At 40.9% G+C, this 19,296-nt stretch overlaps 1 protein-coding gene across 4 annotated transcripts in view; it reads right to left on the bottom strand.

Annotated features, from left to right (window-relative positions):
* The window catches only part of slc4a2b (solute carrier family 4 member 2b), a 33,181-nt gene extending 14,581 nt beyond the window's left edge, over positions 1 to 18,600 (bottom strand). Inside the window, exons 1-3 of one of the 4 annotated variants that reach the window (XM_029457488.1) lie at positions 18,579 to 18,600; positions 11,999 to 12,077; positions 7,503 to 7,668 (exon numbers count right to left, since the gene is read on the bottom strand). In XM_029457488.1, coding sequence (XP_029313348.1) covers positions 7,503 to 7,556 — 54 coding nt within the window. In that variant the 5' untranslated portion in view covers positions 7,557 to 7,668; positions 11,999 to 12,077; positions 18,579 to 18,600. Of the gene's footprint in view, positions 1 to 7,502; positions 7,669 to 11,998; positions 12,245 to 14,920; positions 15,235 to 18,578 lie in introns of those variants that run through there. The other 3 variants (XM_029457489.1, XM_029457490.1, XM_029457491.1) reach the window with 3 other exon arrangements.
* Positions 18,601 to 19,296: the final 696 nt, after the last annotated feature.

Genomic DNA, 19,296 nt, shown 5'->3' with positions numbered 1-19,296 from the left:
CAATACTTCCAACATTTAATTAGATGACCGATCCAACAACCTTGAACCGTGTCCTATCCAGATGTGTGCTGCTACACTATCCGGGCAGTTTATTTTTACAGAGCTCTCATTCATATCAGGGTTTCACAGTGAATCCCTAGAGGTGGGAGAGATGTGTGAGGGATTCTCAAAGAGGTGCGAGAATGTTTCACAACCGAACCCATGTGCAAAGACAAGCCGAGAGGAGCCGAGAGAACACAAAACTAACCAGACAATGCAGAAAACTAAGCGTGTCGGGGACTTACCTCGCTCATGGCAACGTGAGCTTAATTGCAATCAGCGTTTTGATGGGAACAAGTGTCACTGCGCTCCAACATGACAAAACTGCAACTCTGATCCTTAACACCTCTACTAAGAACTGCAGGCAGGAGACATCCCTCTCTCCCTGCTTATCAAAGCCTCGTGATGCCCTAATCAAAGCCCTATCGGCCAACCTGCCACCTTCACCAGTCTGCCTATTGTACCAGGGCAGAATAAACAAGACTCTTGTTCTCGCTTTGAGGACAAATGTTGCCTGAAAGGACAAGCCGTGTTTGAACAGCCAGGAACAAAACCTCACGTTGACTTTCATCTCCACACTTTAACTTTGACACATGAAGCCTAAATATTGACCAAGGTGCTCGTAGTCGGTGCGCATTGAAGGGCAATGTAAATGCATAGGAAATAAACATCTTACAATTGTGCAAGGATTCCTTTTGATGGCTCAGATTCAAATATTGTGTGTGCCAGAAAGGTGAATGACAAAGGATGGACACATTGCATGCATGTTGGCACCTTTCAACAAGATCATTCTCATCATTCTTGATAAAAGTGCAACTAATCTTGTATTAGCAATCAATACGATCCCAATAAAAGAATTAGGATGCATGTTCACTTATGGGAATCAGCAGGCCAGGAAGCTTATCCATTGCACTTATCCAAATCCAAATCCTATTTAACGCTGTGTATTTGAAATTGTAAACCTTATGACATATGCAAAGCAGGAGAAATATTATTAGGCACTAAATATTGTGCTGAAAATAAGAAAAGATGCAGTAAAGTAATGGAATCTTTTTGCCTTTTCTCTTAAACGTAGTACAGGAGAACAGAGTTATGAGTTAAGATATGCAAGTAAACAAGCTCTGCTACCAGATTTGTGAGTTAACGCTAACTTGCAGATTTTCTGCATGTTAACATTCTAATATTTGCTAATTAGCACAAAACACAACTGAGGCTGGTGGGAATGTCATTAGTTTCACATGTATTTGGTCATAAACTCAAGAATTTTGTCCTGATGATGGCGCTATATGGAAAGTTAAAGGATCATCAAAAGGTTGTTGGAATTCATCCTGAAAGGCACGTGACTTTCCTGGAAATCTGTTGAAATATTTCAGTTTGGACCAAAGTGGTGGAAAAGTTCAACACTAATGACTCATACCAGGCAGCCTCAACAGACTGCAGAAAAAATAAAGTAATGTTCTTGCCTTTTAACTTAAATGGACCCTAAATTTATTAGCATGTTAATATAAATGATTAGCTTGTGAAAGAGTTAATCTTGTGTGTGTGTGTGTGTGTGTGTGTGTGTGCACTGGCTGTGTTGTATAACGAGATGGACACTCGACCTTGTGTGAAGGCTGCAGAGGAGATTATCTGTGTCGTGAGGTAGGCTCAAATCCCACACAGTCAGCATTGGAGGGGAAAGGGGGAGATAGCTGAGGATGTTGTAGTGATCATGTCATGCAGCGTGGCTGATGAGTCATTGCATTCCTTCATATCTTAAAGGTTCAATGTGTAATTCCGAGCCACCTGTTCCAGAGAAATAGGGGGCAGTATTTCACCTCTACTACTTAGATATCTGTGTGTTTACCGTGGCACTGGGGGCTGTATGGTCCGTGTAAGTTTTGATAGTTTGTATGTTGGGGTCCCGGCGGCAGAGACAAGAGAACAAATCGTGTTTTACTTTCCTCCTCCGCGCCAACATAGTACTGCATCCCTGCAGCCGCTGCGTGACTCACTATCGCCTCTAGAGGAACAAGTGGTATTACAAAACTGGACGGAGCGGAGCTGGTCAGTTAGCATGCTGTATTCAGAAGATCTCTCTGCGATACAACACATAGACGTCTTTGTTTTAAGGTTAAATTCTTGCATATCTTACACATTGAACCTCTAACATGAGTCTGCAAGGTGGCCCGGGTGCACCATATATGTCCTCAGCCAACTGTGAATGCTCTATTATGCAGGCACTGATTTACACAACCTTCCTATTACATCATGAATTTAAATCAAATACAAATGTTTACGTCAAGTACTCAGTGAATCTAATCAAGAGATACTCCAGACGACGAGAGGCTGGAAAATGCGTCTCCTATTCATTTGTTTTTGCTTCCTGTCTGGTGATACCGTTTGATTATATTTGTATTGGGAATTGGGCTTTTAGCAGTCATGAGCTTTATCAATTTATATAGTGCAAACAAGGTTTTCAGTAGCCAAACACTGAAAAATCATTCGCCTGAGAGATAAAACCGAGTGAGAACACCAAGTTGAAGATGTCCAACTGATAAAATCTTATGAGCAAGGGTGGATTCTGCATGAGGTATGAGATGCACGTCACAGGAAGTGTATGAGGTAAAAACACATGATATGGAGGAGGGTGTGTGAACCGCAATGTACTGATCCTTCTATCTGAGGTCTGATGGCTCCCTCCCAGACAGGGGCTGTGTCATCAAGAGTCACTGATACGGTAGCACCATAATGTCAAAGTTCACAATGGCAATAAATAGCATGAGGATATAACATGATGACAGCGACGTTTGGGTGTATGTCGTGGTCTAGAGCAGGAGTTCCACACTTGGGGGGTCAAGACCAACCAAAAGGGGAAACAGGGTGAAACAGCTAGCCTGTCTCTGTCCAAAGGGTAACTAAAACTGCCGACCACCAACTATAAAGTTTACAAATGAACACCTTATATCTTGTTGCTTTAATCCGTGGTAAAACCCGACGTGTACGTTTAATGCTAAGCTAACCAGCTGCTGGTTGTAGCTTCAATTTTAAAGAGAGACATGATAGTCGTATCAATCTTCTTAAGGAACTCTCAACAACAAAGAGAATAAATGCATTTCCCAAAGCATTGAACCATATCTTTAAAGTTATAGTTTTACTTCTATTGTCATCACTGTGAGACTCAAGGACTGCGGTCCAAAAACTGTGTGTAAACCCACAACCTGATATTACATCCAATTTGTTTAATCTTTTACAAAAACTGTGTAAAACATGTTATTTAGAGACCTTTAGAGTTGCTGGTAGACGGATTTTGTTAAATCTGGACAGAGCCAGGCCAGCTGTTTTCCACTGTTCCCAGTCTTTATGCTAAGCTAAGCTAACCGTCTCCTGGACAGACAAGTGTGGCCTCAATCTTCTAAAATAAATAGGCACATTCATTCATTTAAAATGTATATGAAATGTATTTATTTAAATTATAAAAAGTACACCACAGCAATAATCTAATTTGCTGATTGTATGGTTAAGTTTCTTACCACCTCATAACAAACGTGCAGTATGAACTTGCACTGCGATGATGAGAGAAGCAGTAAAGCAACACTACTATGTCAGCTGGAGTGCGGTTAAGTATATAAAGTTCATCACAGCAATAATCTCAATCTCAACTCAAACAAAGATGTTCAACTCTCCTTTCCATTCCTCAACTCTACATTTCTTACCGCCTCCCTTTGTCCCTTTAAACCCCAACATTTAGCAACATGTTTGATTCATTTTAACTTATTTAAAATGTTGCTGTTGAGACATACTCTGTTCCATTTGAACATTTGTCCGGCATGAAAACGGACACACGTACACACCTAACCAATACCAACGTAGTGCTAGCTAGCAAGATAACGCAATATAATGTAGACAGTTTTCATCCAATGCGTGCATATATTATATTCAAACCCCAATAAGCTTTGAAATAAATTTTGAACACGCTCAAAACATTTTCACAGACTCAGCGTTCAACAACGCACCCCAGCGTAACACAGCCTGCTCTTAACGAACACTACTTATACCTTATATCTACGTACACCAGCGTGTTGCCGATATTGTTGTATACGTTATGCATTTGTTGGGTATTCGTCTGATACATCTTGTATAAGTAAGTGATGCTCTATCAATAGGTTAGACGTGAGTATCTGTATACGGTCACTTTTCTGATCCGATGACAAGTTGGACATATTTGGACTCTGACCAATTGTGAGCTATTTTCGTATACGCCTTAAAGCATGACACTGAATCCCTATCGGATCCAGTGGCTCTGTGCTGCAGCTGACCCTGACCTCTGACCTTTCAGTGTGAGAGGAGAAGCAAAGCCAGCAGCACAGCAGGTTTCTTAATATGACATTTTCCTGTTAATTAAACCAGATGAAATGCTCACAGTGCTCCCCTTTCCAGAAACCTTTCATAATCCCCCGGCTGACATTAGAGAGGTGACTCTTTGAACTAGTGACGCATTACGTTAACATTAGGTTGTAATTATTACCTTGGATTTTTAATGCCCGATAAAAGTCAATGAGCTGTTGACGAAGTAAAAGTGCAACTAGACTGAACATTAACCCGCTGAGGTGTTCGTGTCGAGGTGGAATTGACCTAAAGAACCAAAGTCGGAAGAAGAAAGTCAGTCTACACATAAAGGCTTAGAAAATCTCCATTTGCCCAGTGTCGGATAATGTGTAATAAGTGACGGATTGATAAGAACAAGACTTAATATCACGTTACCTTGAGTCGTCTATTAACAAACTACTACTAAACAAACTCACCTTTAAGGAATACAGATAGTCCATCACTTTACACACGTGTGCTGCTGCAGCCTAAAATACAACAAGATAGCTATATTTGCTTTTCCAATGTCAAAAGTAAAAGCCAGAGTCGTCCGCCCCATTCATGGAAGGACAACCCGTTTCCCATTTAAGTTAGCCCTCGCCGTCACGTGACCGGGGCAGATCTCCAGGGTGGGACCGAGACATTACTCACTTACTTTCACAATGTTAACCCTTAAAAATCTCAAACAGGATTATAAGAACTATCCCTGACCACACACACACACACTGTAAAGGAGATAATAATTAACTTGGCAGAGTTGGAGCCACTGACTTACAGCAAACATTTTTATCTTTCGTGAGCTTCTTGGTTATCAAGCTACACGCGGGAGAATCTTATTATAGCCACGTCATATTGTAGTCTGCAGTCTCAATTTGTTTTATGGCAGTTAACCGTCCTACTGGCTGTAAAGGGCAATAAACAATATCTTTAAGGACGATCGAAACCGTCTGTAAGAGATCCAGGAGATCCTCTTTTGTAGAATTACATTCTACAAAAGAGCAGAAGTGTGTTTCATTATGTGGAGTCAAACTATTTTAATTTAGGTAAATGAATGGAGACCAAACAACGGGATCATCCGAACTTAATGAGTGTTTATGTTAAATATTTGTTTATGTTTTGCTGCGTGTACCTTGGTCTTAAAAAAGATTGTTCTCCTCCCTGCTCCTTTTAAATCATGGGATATGTCTTATGTTACATATTGCAGTTTGTGTTTTATGTGGAATTATGAAGTGATTGTACCGAATCAGTTAAATGTGTTGCTTTAGATATACGACGTCTTTTGTTTCTGACCGTTTTAATAAAATGAATCTGAGAAAATGTAAGAAATAAATCACCCAAATGGTAAAACACAGTATGAGAGGGCTCTCTGTCTCTCTGCACCCCTTCATGGATCAGTAGTTATTCCACTTCCTTTATACTCTGCGTTCTATGAACTGGTGGCGTTGGATTTCAAACTTGTACAGCACTTATGTTGTTTATGTGCAGATTGCATGCAGGTAGATGCAGTGGTTGTCAGCATGACCACACAGTTGTGCAACACTGGAAAAGGAAGCAGCTGACAGCACACTGACGAAAAGTGCAAAGCTATTAAAAGCAAGCATTTGCTACATTTGTGTTGCAATGAAGAACACATCAGATCTGGACAGTTTGAAGGTAGTTTGATGAGCTTGAATGAGCTCTCTCAACAGTACAATAACATATAAACCTCATCAGAAGTGGCCTCTATGCTCTCAGCGCTCTGAAACATCACTGTTTTCACTCACCTACACGTTCAACCCACGACACAGTGAACTCTCTCCTGAAAGACGTTCTAAGAAACATAGAAATCCTTCATTTAAGTGAAAGAACATGAGAATCCGTTGGTAAATCAATGCAATCCTTATAAATCCTGGAATGCAATCGAACATAGTAACTCCTGGAATTAACTAACCATCGCAAACTGATATCTGACAATATGAGGCTATTCGTGGGAGGATTTTGCCTTTAAGCTTGTGATATTTTCTGCTGCAGCATCTTAATCGTTCTAAAATGAACTTGTTAAAAGCCTCTTAGGTTGGGGAATGCAGCTTTCTTTGGCTGCTGACCAGCTGCCCTCTGGGCAGCGTGTTTATCACATCAATCCCACCAGCAGCCAGGCAATTATGTTTTTCATTATATGACAATATTATTTCAGTGTTTCCAACACGGGCAACCCGGCGACTTAAAGAAAGAGGAAGGAAACTGTTTCAGTTGTGAAACATTCTCCAGTATTGTAATGAAAAGGGAAATTCACTGCAGATCTGAAGTGGGTTTTAACTGTTCTGAATGTTTTTATTTTTGCAGTCAGAAGAACTGCATGTTGGCTCTAGGATGGGACTTGATTTGTAGACACATAGTTCTGGAGGGAACGGCACTGTCCAAAATATACAGTCCGATGCCAGAGAGGACTGAGGGAGCTGATGCAGCAGACATTCAGCACACGGAGAATATGAAGGGAAGTAGAGGAAAGTTACACATTGAATAGCTACAGTCTCATGCATTAAAAGACATAAACTGCTAATAGTCATCTCCTCCTGAGGAGCATTTAACAAGGTGTATTACCCGGGTTACCAACTCTGCCAATTGTGTAGGGATGCAAAGTTCCGGGAATATTCAAAGGGAAAACTTTCGGGAATAACGGGACATAACAGGAATAACATGGAAATATAGGGGTGATTTGCACAGGTATTAACCATGTCATATGCAACCTAGCCTTTCACCATATCATAAACAGACATAACCTATTATAATGCCAAATGTATCCATTAAGTGGGAAAATACATACTATGTGGAGAGTTAGTGTAAAGCTAGTTTGCAAGTTATCTAATTGGGAAAGGTACTTTAAGCAGAAACTACTTAGAAAATAAATGTTTTATTCAATCAAGCAACATCCCGCATGGTATCAGCTGGTTAGGTGCACAATAGAAGTGTTAATAGGTTATAATCTGTGTACTATGCTTGAGGCTGCAATCTTCTGGTTAACTAAATTGTCATAAACAAATATGAAATGCTGTGTATTCACTCCAGTAATATAATCAAAACTTTACATGAATGGGATGCTGGCAAATGCTGGTGGACTGAGGCGGTTGTGTACTTACACTGTGATTAACCGACGTGTCTGTAATCTGGTTGGGAGCGCTGGGGTTGCTCATGGCTCCACAGTGGAGTCGCTTGTGGAGAGGCTCGGGAAAGCTGGTTGGGATCGATGTGGCTTTAGCCCTTCTCTTTCTCACTAGGACTCAGACAGCTTTTGGGCAGCATAACCTGGAGACAGACACAGATCCGGGGGTTAGTCCACATGAAGCTGAAGATTTACAACAACAGGCACTGAAATACTGAAGCTGTGGTCAGAAAGTAAAGTGTGTAAAATGTGTTTTTAATTGTTTTGGCTCTTTACTCCAGCACGTTAGATTAGAAATGAAACAATGAATGTGAAGTGCTGATTTTACAGTCATATTGGATGAGCAGTGCAGGACTTGAAACCTTTCTAACACATTGTCCTCCAGTTTCAGGACACTGCAGCAGGAATATGACCTTGTTGTGTTAGGGCAAAAGTGAGGATGTGTTTCACTGGCGAACACCAGGCTGCAGGCAAAACGTTCCCGAAACAAAGAAATAAGGGAAGATTGCAAGCAAACATTTAATATGAAGATTGTTAGATTATGTTATGTTACTTTCTCTCCTAACTTTGAAACAAGATAAGTTTTCCTCCATGCTTGCAGCTCTGCGAGGCTTCACTTAGACGCAGCACTGCGGTTGAGCACGCCAACACACTCACAGTGACAATGCTAACATGCACTTTAACCTCATAAAGTGCTGACTTTTTTTGCAAGTGCAAAGCCAACGAAATACAAAAGTAAAAGCAACACGTTTCCCTGGAGAACTACAGTAAGGAGGGATCAACAATATCAGGATTTCCTGGAAGCCCCTAAAGTACCTTGCAGTGCCCGGACCCACTTTAGAAACTGACGTAATCGGAATATTGTTTCAAGTGGAAACACTGAAAAATGACATGATGACAATGTTAGAAGAAATACATTCCAACATGCTTTTACAAACAATGACAGCTCGTCTGTTTTCATATCTAGGATTGTAGATTTCAAGCCCTGGAGCACTTCCTCGCCGCCATTCAAGGTTATTAACCATTAGAGTCAGATAAGAGCCTGATAACGCCGTGCTACTGTGCAGAGGTTCCTTTGATAAGCGGTGGCACGTGCCTCAGCTGACCTCCTCCGCCGTCACTCTCCGCTGCACGACCTACGACCACAGGAACCCAAAAGGTGATCAGAATTCAGTCGGCCAGAGGAGCTCACAGAAAGAAGCAGAGGAGCTTTACAGAGAGACGGGGCAATATGTTAACGGAGAGAACTACAATAAAGAATAGAAGTAATATGCTGTGTGGGAGAACTATTTTCCTAATTGATCAATTGTTTTAGTCCCAAAAGGTTGTGGCTCGTCAAATAAGAATATATGGTTTTCTACGATCTCTTTGGGTGTCAGACTGCTGGCGAGCAACCTTTTAGTTTTTGTTTTTGGCCATTTTCTGTTAGCAGAACAGCGGTTTTCCCGCAGTCTAAAAGCAGAGGAGGGCCCTCTTATGGTTCACTTTTCAGTGTCACAGTTAGATATCCTTTTCTGGTTGTCCAACAGCAGCTATCAAAGATAACGATAAGCCTCCCTGCTGCCTGACTACAATCATGTCAATGACCTTGTAGATGGCGATGGGATTTCAGAGAGATATACATTTAATTATAGCGCAATCAATGACGAGATATTATATTCAGTGCAGACGTTCTTAGGAGCTGGGCAGCGTATTTAAATGCGGACTGAACAAAGACATTACCTGCCAAAGAGACACTGAAACTGAGACACTGCGCAGACTACACAATGTTTTGGCAACGCTCTTCATTTGCTCTGCCAAAATCTGGTAATCACAGCACGAAATGTTAATGACCTACCAGCAGCTGTTCGATTCAGAACAACAACTTTAACTTGTTTGAGACATTGTAATCCGTGCAGTAGTGGCGATAAAAGGAGTCTATTGGTGTGAGCTCGGGTGTGTTTGAAGATTACTTTCTCAGTAAACCTAGACGCCACCACTTTGGAAGAGGCAGGGGTGACTACACAGGGATAACGTTACAGAACCCTGGGATCCTGAGCAAAAAGCATGGGAACCAGCTTATCTACCTCAGGGCATGGCTGGAATAATATAGATATCAATAATGGTCAGAAGAAGAAAACAATAATGCCAACTACAATTGTCTTGGTAAGCAAGCAGCCCTCGATGATCTTATTGCTCTTGTCTGCAATCAGGTGCAGTCAGAGGACTGAAGAAAAGGGCACTCTTATGTAATAACAGAAAGGGCAAAAAGGACATGGATGAGTGCTGACAGTGCAAGAGGAAGTGAGGACAAGGTAATCAGTGTTTCCCCTGGAAGATGTTCATCATGCCTTCCCAGCGTGACTCAGCAGCTCGCAAACCTTTCTAAAACAAGAAGAACACACATTTTTTTTCCACTTTTTCCATGAAATATTTAGTCACAGCCTCTAATGTGTACACGCAGCGCTTTGGGAAAACTATCCTTCTGGGAGGAAGTAAGTATGAAAACAGGAAGAAGGTAAGGAGGAGCTGTAAACGTATAAAATAAATAGAAACGGTGCACTTTGGGATTCATTCTAGTGAAACTCATGTCAGACTTTAGAAAATGGTTAACTGAAAAACCATGTGTATGTTTGGACCAGACCATAATCTGGGTTAATACAAAATGTGTCAATGTCTACTCTGTGACATAACAGGTTAAAAGGACGTGTCTCAGCATAACAGGCTGTCAGTGTTATCGCCATCGGTCGTCCATAATCACGCCACATGTGTGAAGACGCTACCTTTGACCACGGAAACTCCTCTACAGAAAGTAAGAACCAACTTACAGCTAAACTATAGATGTTTCAGCCACATGAGCATTAGATGTTGCACCTTTTTAAAGGATGCGCTGAAGAGACTAGGAAAAACGTCTCCTTTTATTGGTCAAAATGCATCACAACTGCTATTTGAAGGACATGACAGCTGATAGTGAGTGACCTGCCATTTAGAGTTTCTAAAATAGGACTGCAACGAAAGGAACTAACGTTTCCTTTTGCTAAACTAATCAAGTTTGAAATGTATCTGAATATCACCAAAATGGTGACAGTTGCGTCATACCTTTAAAAGGGAAGTTTTATTTGTCATTACTAAGATCTTGGTGGTGACTCATCTCTCCCACAGAGTGCAAATATACCTACATACATACATTTCCAGTTTCAATACAGATGCACTGCTCCCCTTCAAACTGTGGAATTTCCCTGAAAATACATTTTCCTCCTTTTACTTTACAGACTTTACGGCACATTACAGACACCTTTTAGGGAAGTCAGATGTTAACCGGTGTCTTTGTTTCAAAATGTAAGTGCTTAAAAGGTATTGTTTTTACTTCTGTAGGGCTTTTCTCCACGAAAGGTAAAGGAGCGTGAGAGCGTAGAGGAGTCAGCGCACAGAACAACTCAAGATCTGACAATTTTGTTCTTCAACATCTTTCACTGTAATCTCATGTGACCTTTGAGGTTAAAAATTCTTCGCCTCCTCATAATGGAGCAGAGGTTACGAGTCAGACTCAAGTCACAAGCCGACATACGTCTCAACCAAGTGATCCGCCAGGACACCCGGACGGGCCCGGCTTCAATCAGGAAGCTTAGCACGTGAGTGTCGACCACAGACTTGCATGCTCATCTACAAATTCTATCAGAAAGGGCATAATTAAAGAACGGTTCAATAAAATACACAATAAAAATGCCTGTCCAGGAATAGCAGCTTGATAACAGTGTCCAAACCTCCACCAACACACAGGCCTGTACTTACGCAGGACAATGACAGAGAGGAAAGGAGTGGTTTAAGGTTTCATTAGAGAACTGGGCTCACAAGAAACAAGACAGTGAGTGATTCATTTGTTTCCTTTTAGCAGACAATACATTTTTAAAGAATGATTTTGTCCTTAAACACTGATTGTGTTGCGATATGAAGATAACTCATGGCCTTAAAGTTTTATCTAACGCAATAACAAGCTGCAACTTTCTGAACGCTTCTTTGAATTTACATATTCAACAGCAATGTCGCCCGTTTAAGACGCATGCAAAGTGGTTTAAGAAAAGAAAAAGGAAGAAAACACTGTTGCTATGAATGGCCAATTCTGATTGGCCATCACTTCACAAAAACATGTCCTTTAAAGGCTTTAATTTAGGATTTATAAGAGCATAAAAGCATGTGTGCTACTAAAACTCAAGTGTGCTCAAAGTGACTTGTTTGGGTTTTTTTTGTGCTGTGGAACTAAGCAGGATCTGTTTACAGTTGTCCGTGCTATGGTTGTTCAAGCCTGAGTCACTCACAGGAAGAATCCTGCTAACAAACTACGGCTCTGGTAAACTAATTGAGGAGTAACACATATAAACAATTAATGAAGCAGACAATAAATTACATTGATCAACAACAGGCAGTATAAAGTGACATTCTGACAAATAAGGTAACTTGAAGAAATATAAAATAATATTCATGAATGTACCATACCTTTGTGTGCTCACAGCAGAAAAGCCACCGCAGACATTGTAGTGCAATTCTGAACTCTGCTGTGAAGAGAGACCCGGGGCTGGTCAGAGTGCAGGGCAAAAACAAACAGCGGGAGAAACGAGAGATAGGGAGACAAAAGAAAAGAGAGTTAGAGATGAGGAGCTGTTCATGTGCGGTCCAGCCTCTCGCCGAGCTCAGAGCTCTCTCAGACCAATATGCACGAACTGATAGCAGCAGCCTTCCTCCTCAGGATTATGTTTCCTCCTCTAGCCTGCTGACAAGTAGCCATGTGACTCCTGGACCCATTCAACACTGAGTCAGAGGCTGCTGTTTAGACACACAAATCAATCTGTCTGACACACACACACACACACACACACACTTTGCATGTTTTAGATCAGTAGTTCTCCCCTTGTTTAGCTTGTGACCTCTTAAAACATGTCACTGGTTGCAAATATCTACCAGTTGTGACCAATTCAACTAATGAGTGATTTTCCTCACTAATTTTTTACAGTCCTGAAGAAGTTTCAAATTATCCAGTAATTCACCAAAAAAGCAAGGATTAAAGGCACATCTAAAAGATAATAAGCATAACAGGAACATGTTTTTTCTGCTGTTACCATCTGTTGACTATCTCCTGAGCGACCCGGGGTTAACAGCCACCGCAGACTGTATATAAGACATTTGTAGCCTACATTGTTGTCACATTATTCCACACTGTAATACTCAGTCAGAGATCATAAAAGTGGCTGAATATCAAAACAATGGACCGCTGATGCAGCTGTGCACGTCATATTTAATTGATGTTGATCTGACAGCTCAGAGAAAAGGATGTCTCATTGCCCTGTTGCCTCGACTCCTCTTTCCTCATGCTTCTTCCTCGCCTCCTCCGATCGCATCTCCCGTGGGCGGGACTAAGACGCAAGGAAGGGAATCGAGGATGTACAAACTGGGAAATGGCAAAGGCACAGTGTGTCCCTTGTGGAAATACTGCATCTACTCTATTGAAAGGGTCTATTACAATCTCTTTCTCAATCTACAAGAGGGACATACATTCATGTTGCGACACAGAGACAATATGTGCGATTCAGACAAAGGATTTGCACACTGTATTAAAAGCTCCCATCGATAAAATTCTTTAACTGATAAAAATGGTCAAATCACAGAGACATTAGGTGACCAGCTGGTACGGAAAAGGCTTTCGACATTAAAAAATTCAAGTGTGACATGAAAGGGAGTGCCACAAAAGCCTAGTTCACTACTGCATACAAGCGACATCTCTCATTCCAATAATAATACAGAATGCATGACAGGGAGTGAGTCATTATGTCCTGGCATTCTTTAGAAATATTGGGCAACTTGACTTCTCACCAAGGGCATTGCAACTTTGACAGGAAGCTCTGTCCATTTGCAATACGGTGAATAAGTAATCGCTATTCTGAAATAAGCATTGCAAATTTATTATTGCCATTATCTCAAGTTCAAATTAAAACTAGTGCACATGCTTTTGAACTGCATGTTTATACATGTGCACAGGATGTTTATTCATTTGTTCATATGCGTGCATAAAATGAGTGGGAAAGCAACGTTGCCTAATATGTCTTTAATTATTAACTGGTAATGACTTTTGATATAATTGTGGATGCTGAAATGTCCACACAGAATTGCGAGTATCTTGGCCCCATCAGGAGTTCACCTGGACTTTCTGCTTGTACCGTCTTCAAATACAACCTGGCAAGCCACAGGTTCTTAGTGTGTTTGGCAATGGAAAAAGAAACATGTCATGTCATGGAGGAATCAACACAATTAATCCCACCTAAAGTCATAAAAGCCGCCAGATTAATCGTGTTTTGCAGCGAACAAAGAACAGCCCTGTGATCTAAACAAGTTGCTTACCCGTTCGCCAAATAATCAAGCGCTGCATTCCACATCAGCTTATATGAGCCTTAGGGCTAAAGAAATGCCCAACCTCAGGAGGAACCTGTGTGTGTGTGTGTGTGTGTGTGTGTGTGCGCGCGCGTGTGTGAGATATAACTGTTTGTCCCCGGGATGAGGGATCACTGTGGAGTCACATGCATGTCTTGCGTGGAAAAGAAACACAGTCAAAGCCACAAGCAGCTAAAATTGAAGTCCACTTCAAAGGCTGGGGCTTTCCTCAATCCCAACAGTGTGCTAATAATAGCATTATCCACCTGTGGTCAACCATTTTAAGAGCTGTGACTTCATGCGTGCAAGGTTGATTGACAACTTTTTCTTAACCGTGACCAACAGACGATATGCTTATTTCACACACCCAGAACAGAAACGCGTTATTCTTGCTGTGACCCATTGTTTCAAAGTTCAAGGTGGATTTATTGTCACCATTTTTGTGGCATAAAGATAAAATAAAGACTTCTGTGTTACATCGAAACCATCTCGTGCACATTTCAAAACATGTTTTCTCCGCTGAAAGAAAATAAAAAGATAAAATTAACGTTTAACAAGAATTTGATCAACAAAATCCCACCTAGTTTCTCTAGCTTTTATATAAAGTGTTAACACAACTCGGAAATTCTCCCTCCAGCTTCCTGTAATTCTTCTCTCCCTTCAAGTCTTAAACCAGTCTGCTGGGTCGTATTCGGAGGCATGAAGAAAACACGCTCAAGTGGACAAACTGTTTACTTTACAGAGAACGGGGTATCGTGTCAACAGGTGACCATTACAAACTAAATCTTTGCAGCATTATTTCAAACTCACCAGAACACTGCTCAGTGCTCTCGCCCACTCAGGTCTCCTGCAGCCTGGTAATGCAAAGACTGACTTCGATGCATCACTGATAGCTGCCCTGTTTGTGTGTCTATGGGGATTAGGCCCTGGTGTATATTATATTATATATTATATATAGCCTGAAATATCTCAACAGTTTAGAAGTTACCCACCCACCTTCTCTTTCGACATGCAGACGTCTCTACCGCTCTGCTCTGCTCTTAAACAGCACAGCCACACTAACTTCACTCAGGGTTTGGCAGGGTCCAGCACTTCAGCACGGATGTGCTAAGTTATGTGCACACAGTCACTGGAACACTTCTAGTCTCACGGAGCTAACAGCTGCCATCAGTTAATGTATGCCCATCTTTATCTCGCTCTTTTTGTCCCGTCAGAAGCTTCAGCAAAGCAGCGACTGTGTTACAGCTGAGACAGCACCTGTCTTTGGGGTGAAGAGGGATTGAAGAGGCAACTCAATCTGGGCAGTTTACATAATGCCTGCCTATTGTCCTCTACTCTAGAAAAGAAAAAGCAATCATCACGCAAGTATTTTTATACCTTGAACAGGGTTATAGTGTATTGTAGAAAGCCATAACACATTCTGAAATGGAAACAAATGTCAAGTGGAAACATTTTTACTGCCTGCAGACTAGAAATGTCCTTAAACTAAACCAGCTATATTAGGGAGTTAGAATATGAAATGTTCATGCTCAGGGGGACAGAATAGTTAAAAGAGCTATATGTGCAAGTCAACCATGAGCTCATGTAACATATCATGCATAACAAAAACAATCCCTTCTCAGTTAGATTGCAATAAAACCACTGGAGTGGCACCGAGTCTACAGAGACTTGTTGTAATGCTTCTATTACTGTAAACACCAATACATAATAATATCTGCAAAGTCCATGGTGTATTACCCAAAGGATTATACATCCAAGAGCAACTGAGGCGGATACATTCAAATAAAAGGGGAATACTAAATGTTGATCAAGGCCTACTGCATGTTTTACACAACAGTGCTGCAAAATGGACAAAACACAAGATTTAATGATTCATTTTTAGACAGTAAGACCTTTTTTTACAGTGAGCTACAGGTCCTATTCAGCTCCTGAAGTGGTAGGGTGTGGTACTTTCTTGTCACACTGGCATCCAGGGCTGCTCAGGTTGCACGAGCTGCACAAAAGATAAAGCCACATTCTCACAGAAATACGGTAATTGTGGAGCTTTGACCCAGTGCACTTGTAATAACTGTATTTACTCTCACGAGACTCAAGACTCAGATGGGAATATAACATCTCCCGGGATCCCAGACCCAAAACAAAAGATCTAACATCTCATACTGCGGTCAAATACAAATCAACTTGCTGGGAAACAATGTAAAGCGATTAAGTTTCGGTGGCAAACACAACCATAAAAACTAACTGCTGGTTAGAGCGAGAGAAAAGGCATAATAATTTAAACTCATACCCACATTGGAAAGGATGACAACAGCGAAGGAGGAGGTGGGCAGAGTGGAAAGGATGCCTGACTATGTCGTATGCAGTCGAGTGAATAATTATTGCTCCAAAAAGACTACAAACGTCAGACAGCTTAATGGGGTTTAACGTGAGAGGACGGTAGCCCAAACTATGCACGTGCCAAGGTGTACTGCCAAAGCTCTTAATAGTAATTTAATGCAACTTAGAGCAGACCGACAGCCAAGCAAGCAAACTGAATGATAGACAATGATGCGACTTCACGATTTGTAATAGTAAACAGACCTAAAATAACAGTGTTTAGTTTAGGTTAAGTCAGATTTTTAGGCTTGATGTGTTTAACAAAACGCTGAGTCTGTTTATGTGCAAAGGGGAAGGTAAAATAAACATGAAGAGCCGAGAGGCCATTAAAAAAAAAAAAAAAAAAAGAATAGCTTCTCTTTCCCTTCCTTGTCTTCTGCGTGACCAAGCAATTCACAACAACAACGTGGAGACACTCTGCTCAGCTGTTTGTGCCTTGACATTTTTTTCCTTCAGCCATTGTTGACACAAATCAGTTTACGAAAAGTATGTTTGACATATTCCACTGAGGCGAAGGAAAACAAACAAAAGGCTGAGACTGTGATCATGCAGATAAGATGGATCTATCTGATGTGTTCAAGCACCGCGCAGGATTACACGGCAAAAAGGAAGCCGAAACTCTCTGGAATTTGAGAGGGCAGATCGAACAAGGTCAGACTCACCAAGGCAAACATTTCAGATTCCGCTTTTGCACGAGTCCTTGAAGCGCTCAGGTTTTGCAAGACAAAAAAACATCACAGCGGTTTGATTTACTTTGGTTTAATAATCTCTAGGAAGAGATAATCGCTTTATCCTGTGTCTCGGCTTTACATCAAAGTGAAATATATCCTCAAATAACCTGCAGTGCACGTGGCGATGATATTGGTGAGTCAGCAGAAGGGAGACATCCTTCCTCCATCCTGCCAGAGGGCATGTCCTGACATCTATTAGCCATGTGACAGAAACACTTGTGGGAGAATGCAGTGACCTGGAGGGAGCCTGAACGGGGTTTCAAATGGGTCCGTGGCACACAAATGTATTGTGATCTCATACATTATATAATTAACTATAGTAGCAAATGGAACAAATGGAAAATTACATTTTTACTTGTCACAGCAGGAAAAGCACAGGTGGAGCTACTAATAACACAAACTATGGCTCAGTTCCAGTAATCATTTCTACTGCAGCAATTAATGTTATTAGTTTCACCTGTGTTTGACAAGTCAAAATATCAGCTGATTATTTGCCGGTTACAGTTTTACAAATGAGATTAGTTGCCTGGATTTCCGTTTGATATCATTACACGTTGAATATTTCAACTTGTTTATGGTTGGTCAAACTAAGAAAGAACTTTAATAGCAACTTCTAAGGGCTTTTGTCATTTGTCATGTGGACATTTTTGTAGCATAATGCTATATTATGCTCCCTCATTAGTGTGCTCCACTTTCATCCCCAAATCTATCGTACAATAGAAGCACAGAACAAAAGCCTCAAATGGAGGTCAATGGGATGAAAAATGGGGTTTGAGAATCAATGGTTTACATTGAGATAGATTTCATCTGTTGAGAATGTGCAACACCATTTTATGACATCACTGAGAAAACAGATTAGCAGTTAATGAAAATAGTTTTTTGTCCCTATCCATACACTTTAGAGACTATGTACAGGAATCAATACCAAGTTTCATATGTAAACTAACTTGGCAATGACAGCTGTCACCCTATGTAGAAACAGAAGACATGGCATGCTGCTGTGACCAGTGAGCAATAATGAATGAGTGATACATTAATGATAACGCTGTGTCCACTAACAAAGACTTGATGTGGACAAAATGTGGACAAAATGTGAACTCACCCCAGCCAACTCTTGGACATGCATCACATTTCTACCCTCCAGTTACTGTCAGGAGGAGTGACCGCTAGCTTGCTAGGATGAGGAACTCCTCTAACATTATGGCTTACAACCAACAAGTCAGGGAAGAGACTTAAACCACGACAAAAGTAAGTAAGTCCGAGCACATTTCCAGCACTTTCCCCCCCCTTTATATTACCAGGTTAACAAGTCGAGGAACAAAGCGAAGTCATCAACCAGCAGCAGCAGCAGCGGACACTTTCATGCATGTGTGGCAGTTAGTGGCTGTCAACGCCGTGTGTCTTCGCAGAAAAAATAAGTCAACATTCAAGACCTGTTCATGGCCTTCAAATACCGATATTTCAAAGCAAAACACGCGTTTTCACAAAGTGAACTCCTTCTAAGGCAATTATTCTGGCTTATTTATTCACCGGTGCCTGGTACTCACCTCAAACTCTCTCTGAATGACTAGCTCAACTGGTATCAAAGTGACAAAAATAAAAACACTTTCACTTCCGGTCTAAAATTCAAATTAAAACTCTTCGTGACGAGCATAATTGAATACGTGCATTTAAAACAAAACAAAAACATAATAATATAACTAATTATGAGCTCATACTAAATAAAGAATAACAAAACATCATATTTTAACATCATACGGTTATTGGCTTCTTTAAATATAATTTAACGCGTTTATTTTGAAGTCACCATTAATCAACTTCCGGTTTAACTCTGTAGTTTTTGGCAGCTTGTTGCCATTTTCAACAGATAAAAATTGTTGCGCCTGCGTAAATGATGATTCATATTTCTGATGGAGGCCTGGGGTTGAGGGCATGGGCGTCGTACCGTTATGATGCTCATAAGGATCTCTAACAACATAAACAGGAAGACAATTAAACTAAAAGATCCATTTAGTACTTGCCATTAAGCTTTTGGTTGTTTCACACAATCTTCAGCAGATGGAGCTTGCCCAGGAAAGGAGAAAATAATAGACGTCCTCAGAAGTCCTCAGAAAAAAAGTTATGATGAAGAACTGGGAAAACCCCATTTGCTACTGTAGAACATGTGAATCAATAATGTCCTGGTATCAAGGACAAGAATGAACTTAGAATTTTTACAATATTCTCAGCCAAGAGCCCCAAAAAAGGTCCAGGCTTACTAATTGT

Source organism: Cottoperca gobio, chromosome 20 (assembly GCF_900634415.1).
Source record: "Cottoperca gobio chromosome 20, fCotGob3.1, whole genome shotgun sequence".
In the NCBI taxonomy this organism is placed as follows: domain Eukaryota; kingdom Metazoa; phylum Chordata; class Actinopteri; order Perciformes; family Bovichtidae; genus Cottoperca; species Cottoperca gobio.
This window is presented reverse-complemented; position numbering and strand designations above follow the sequence as displayed.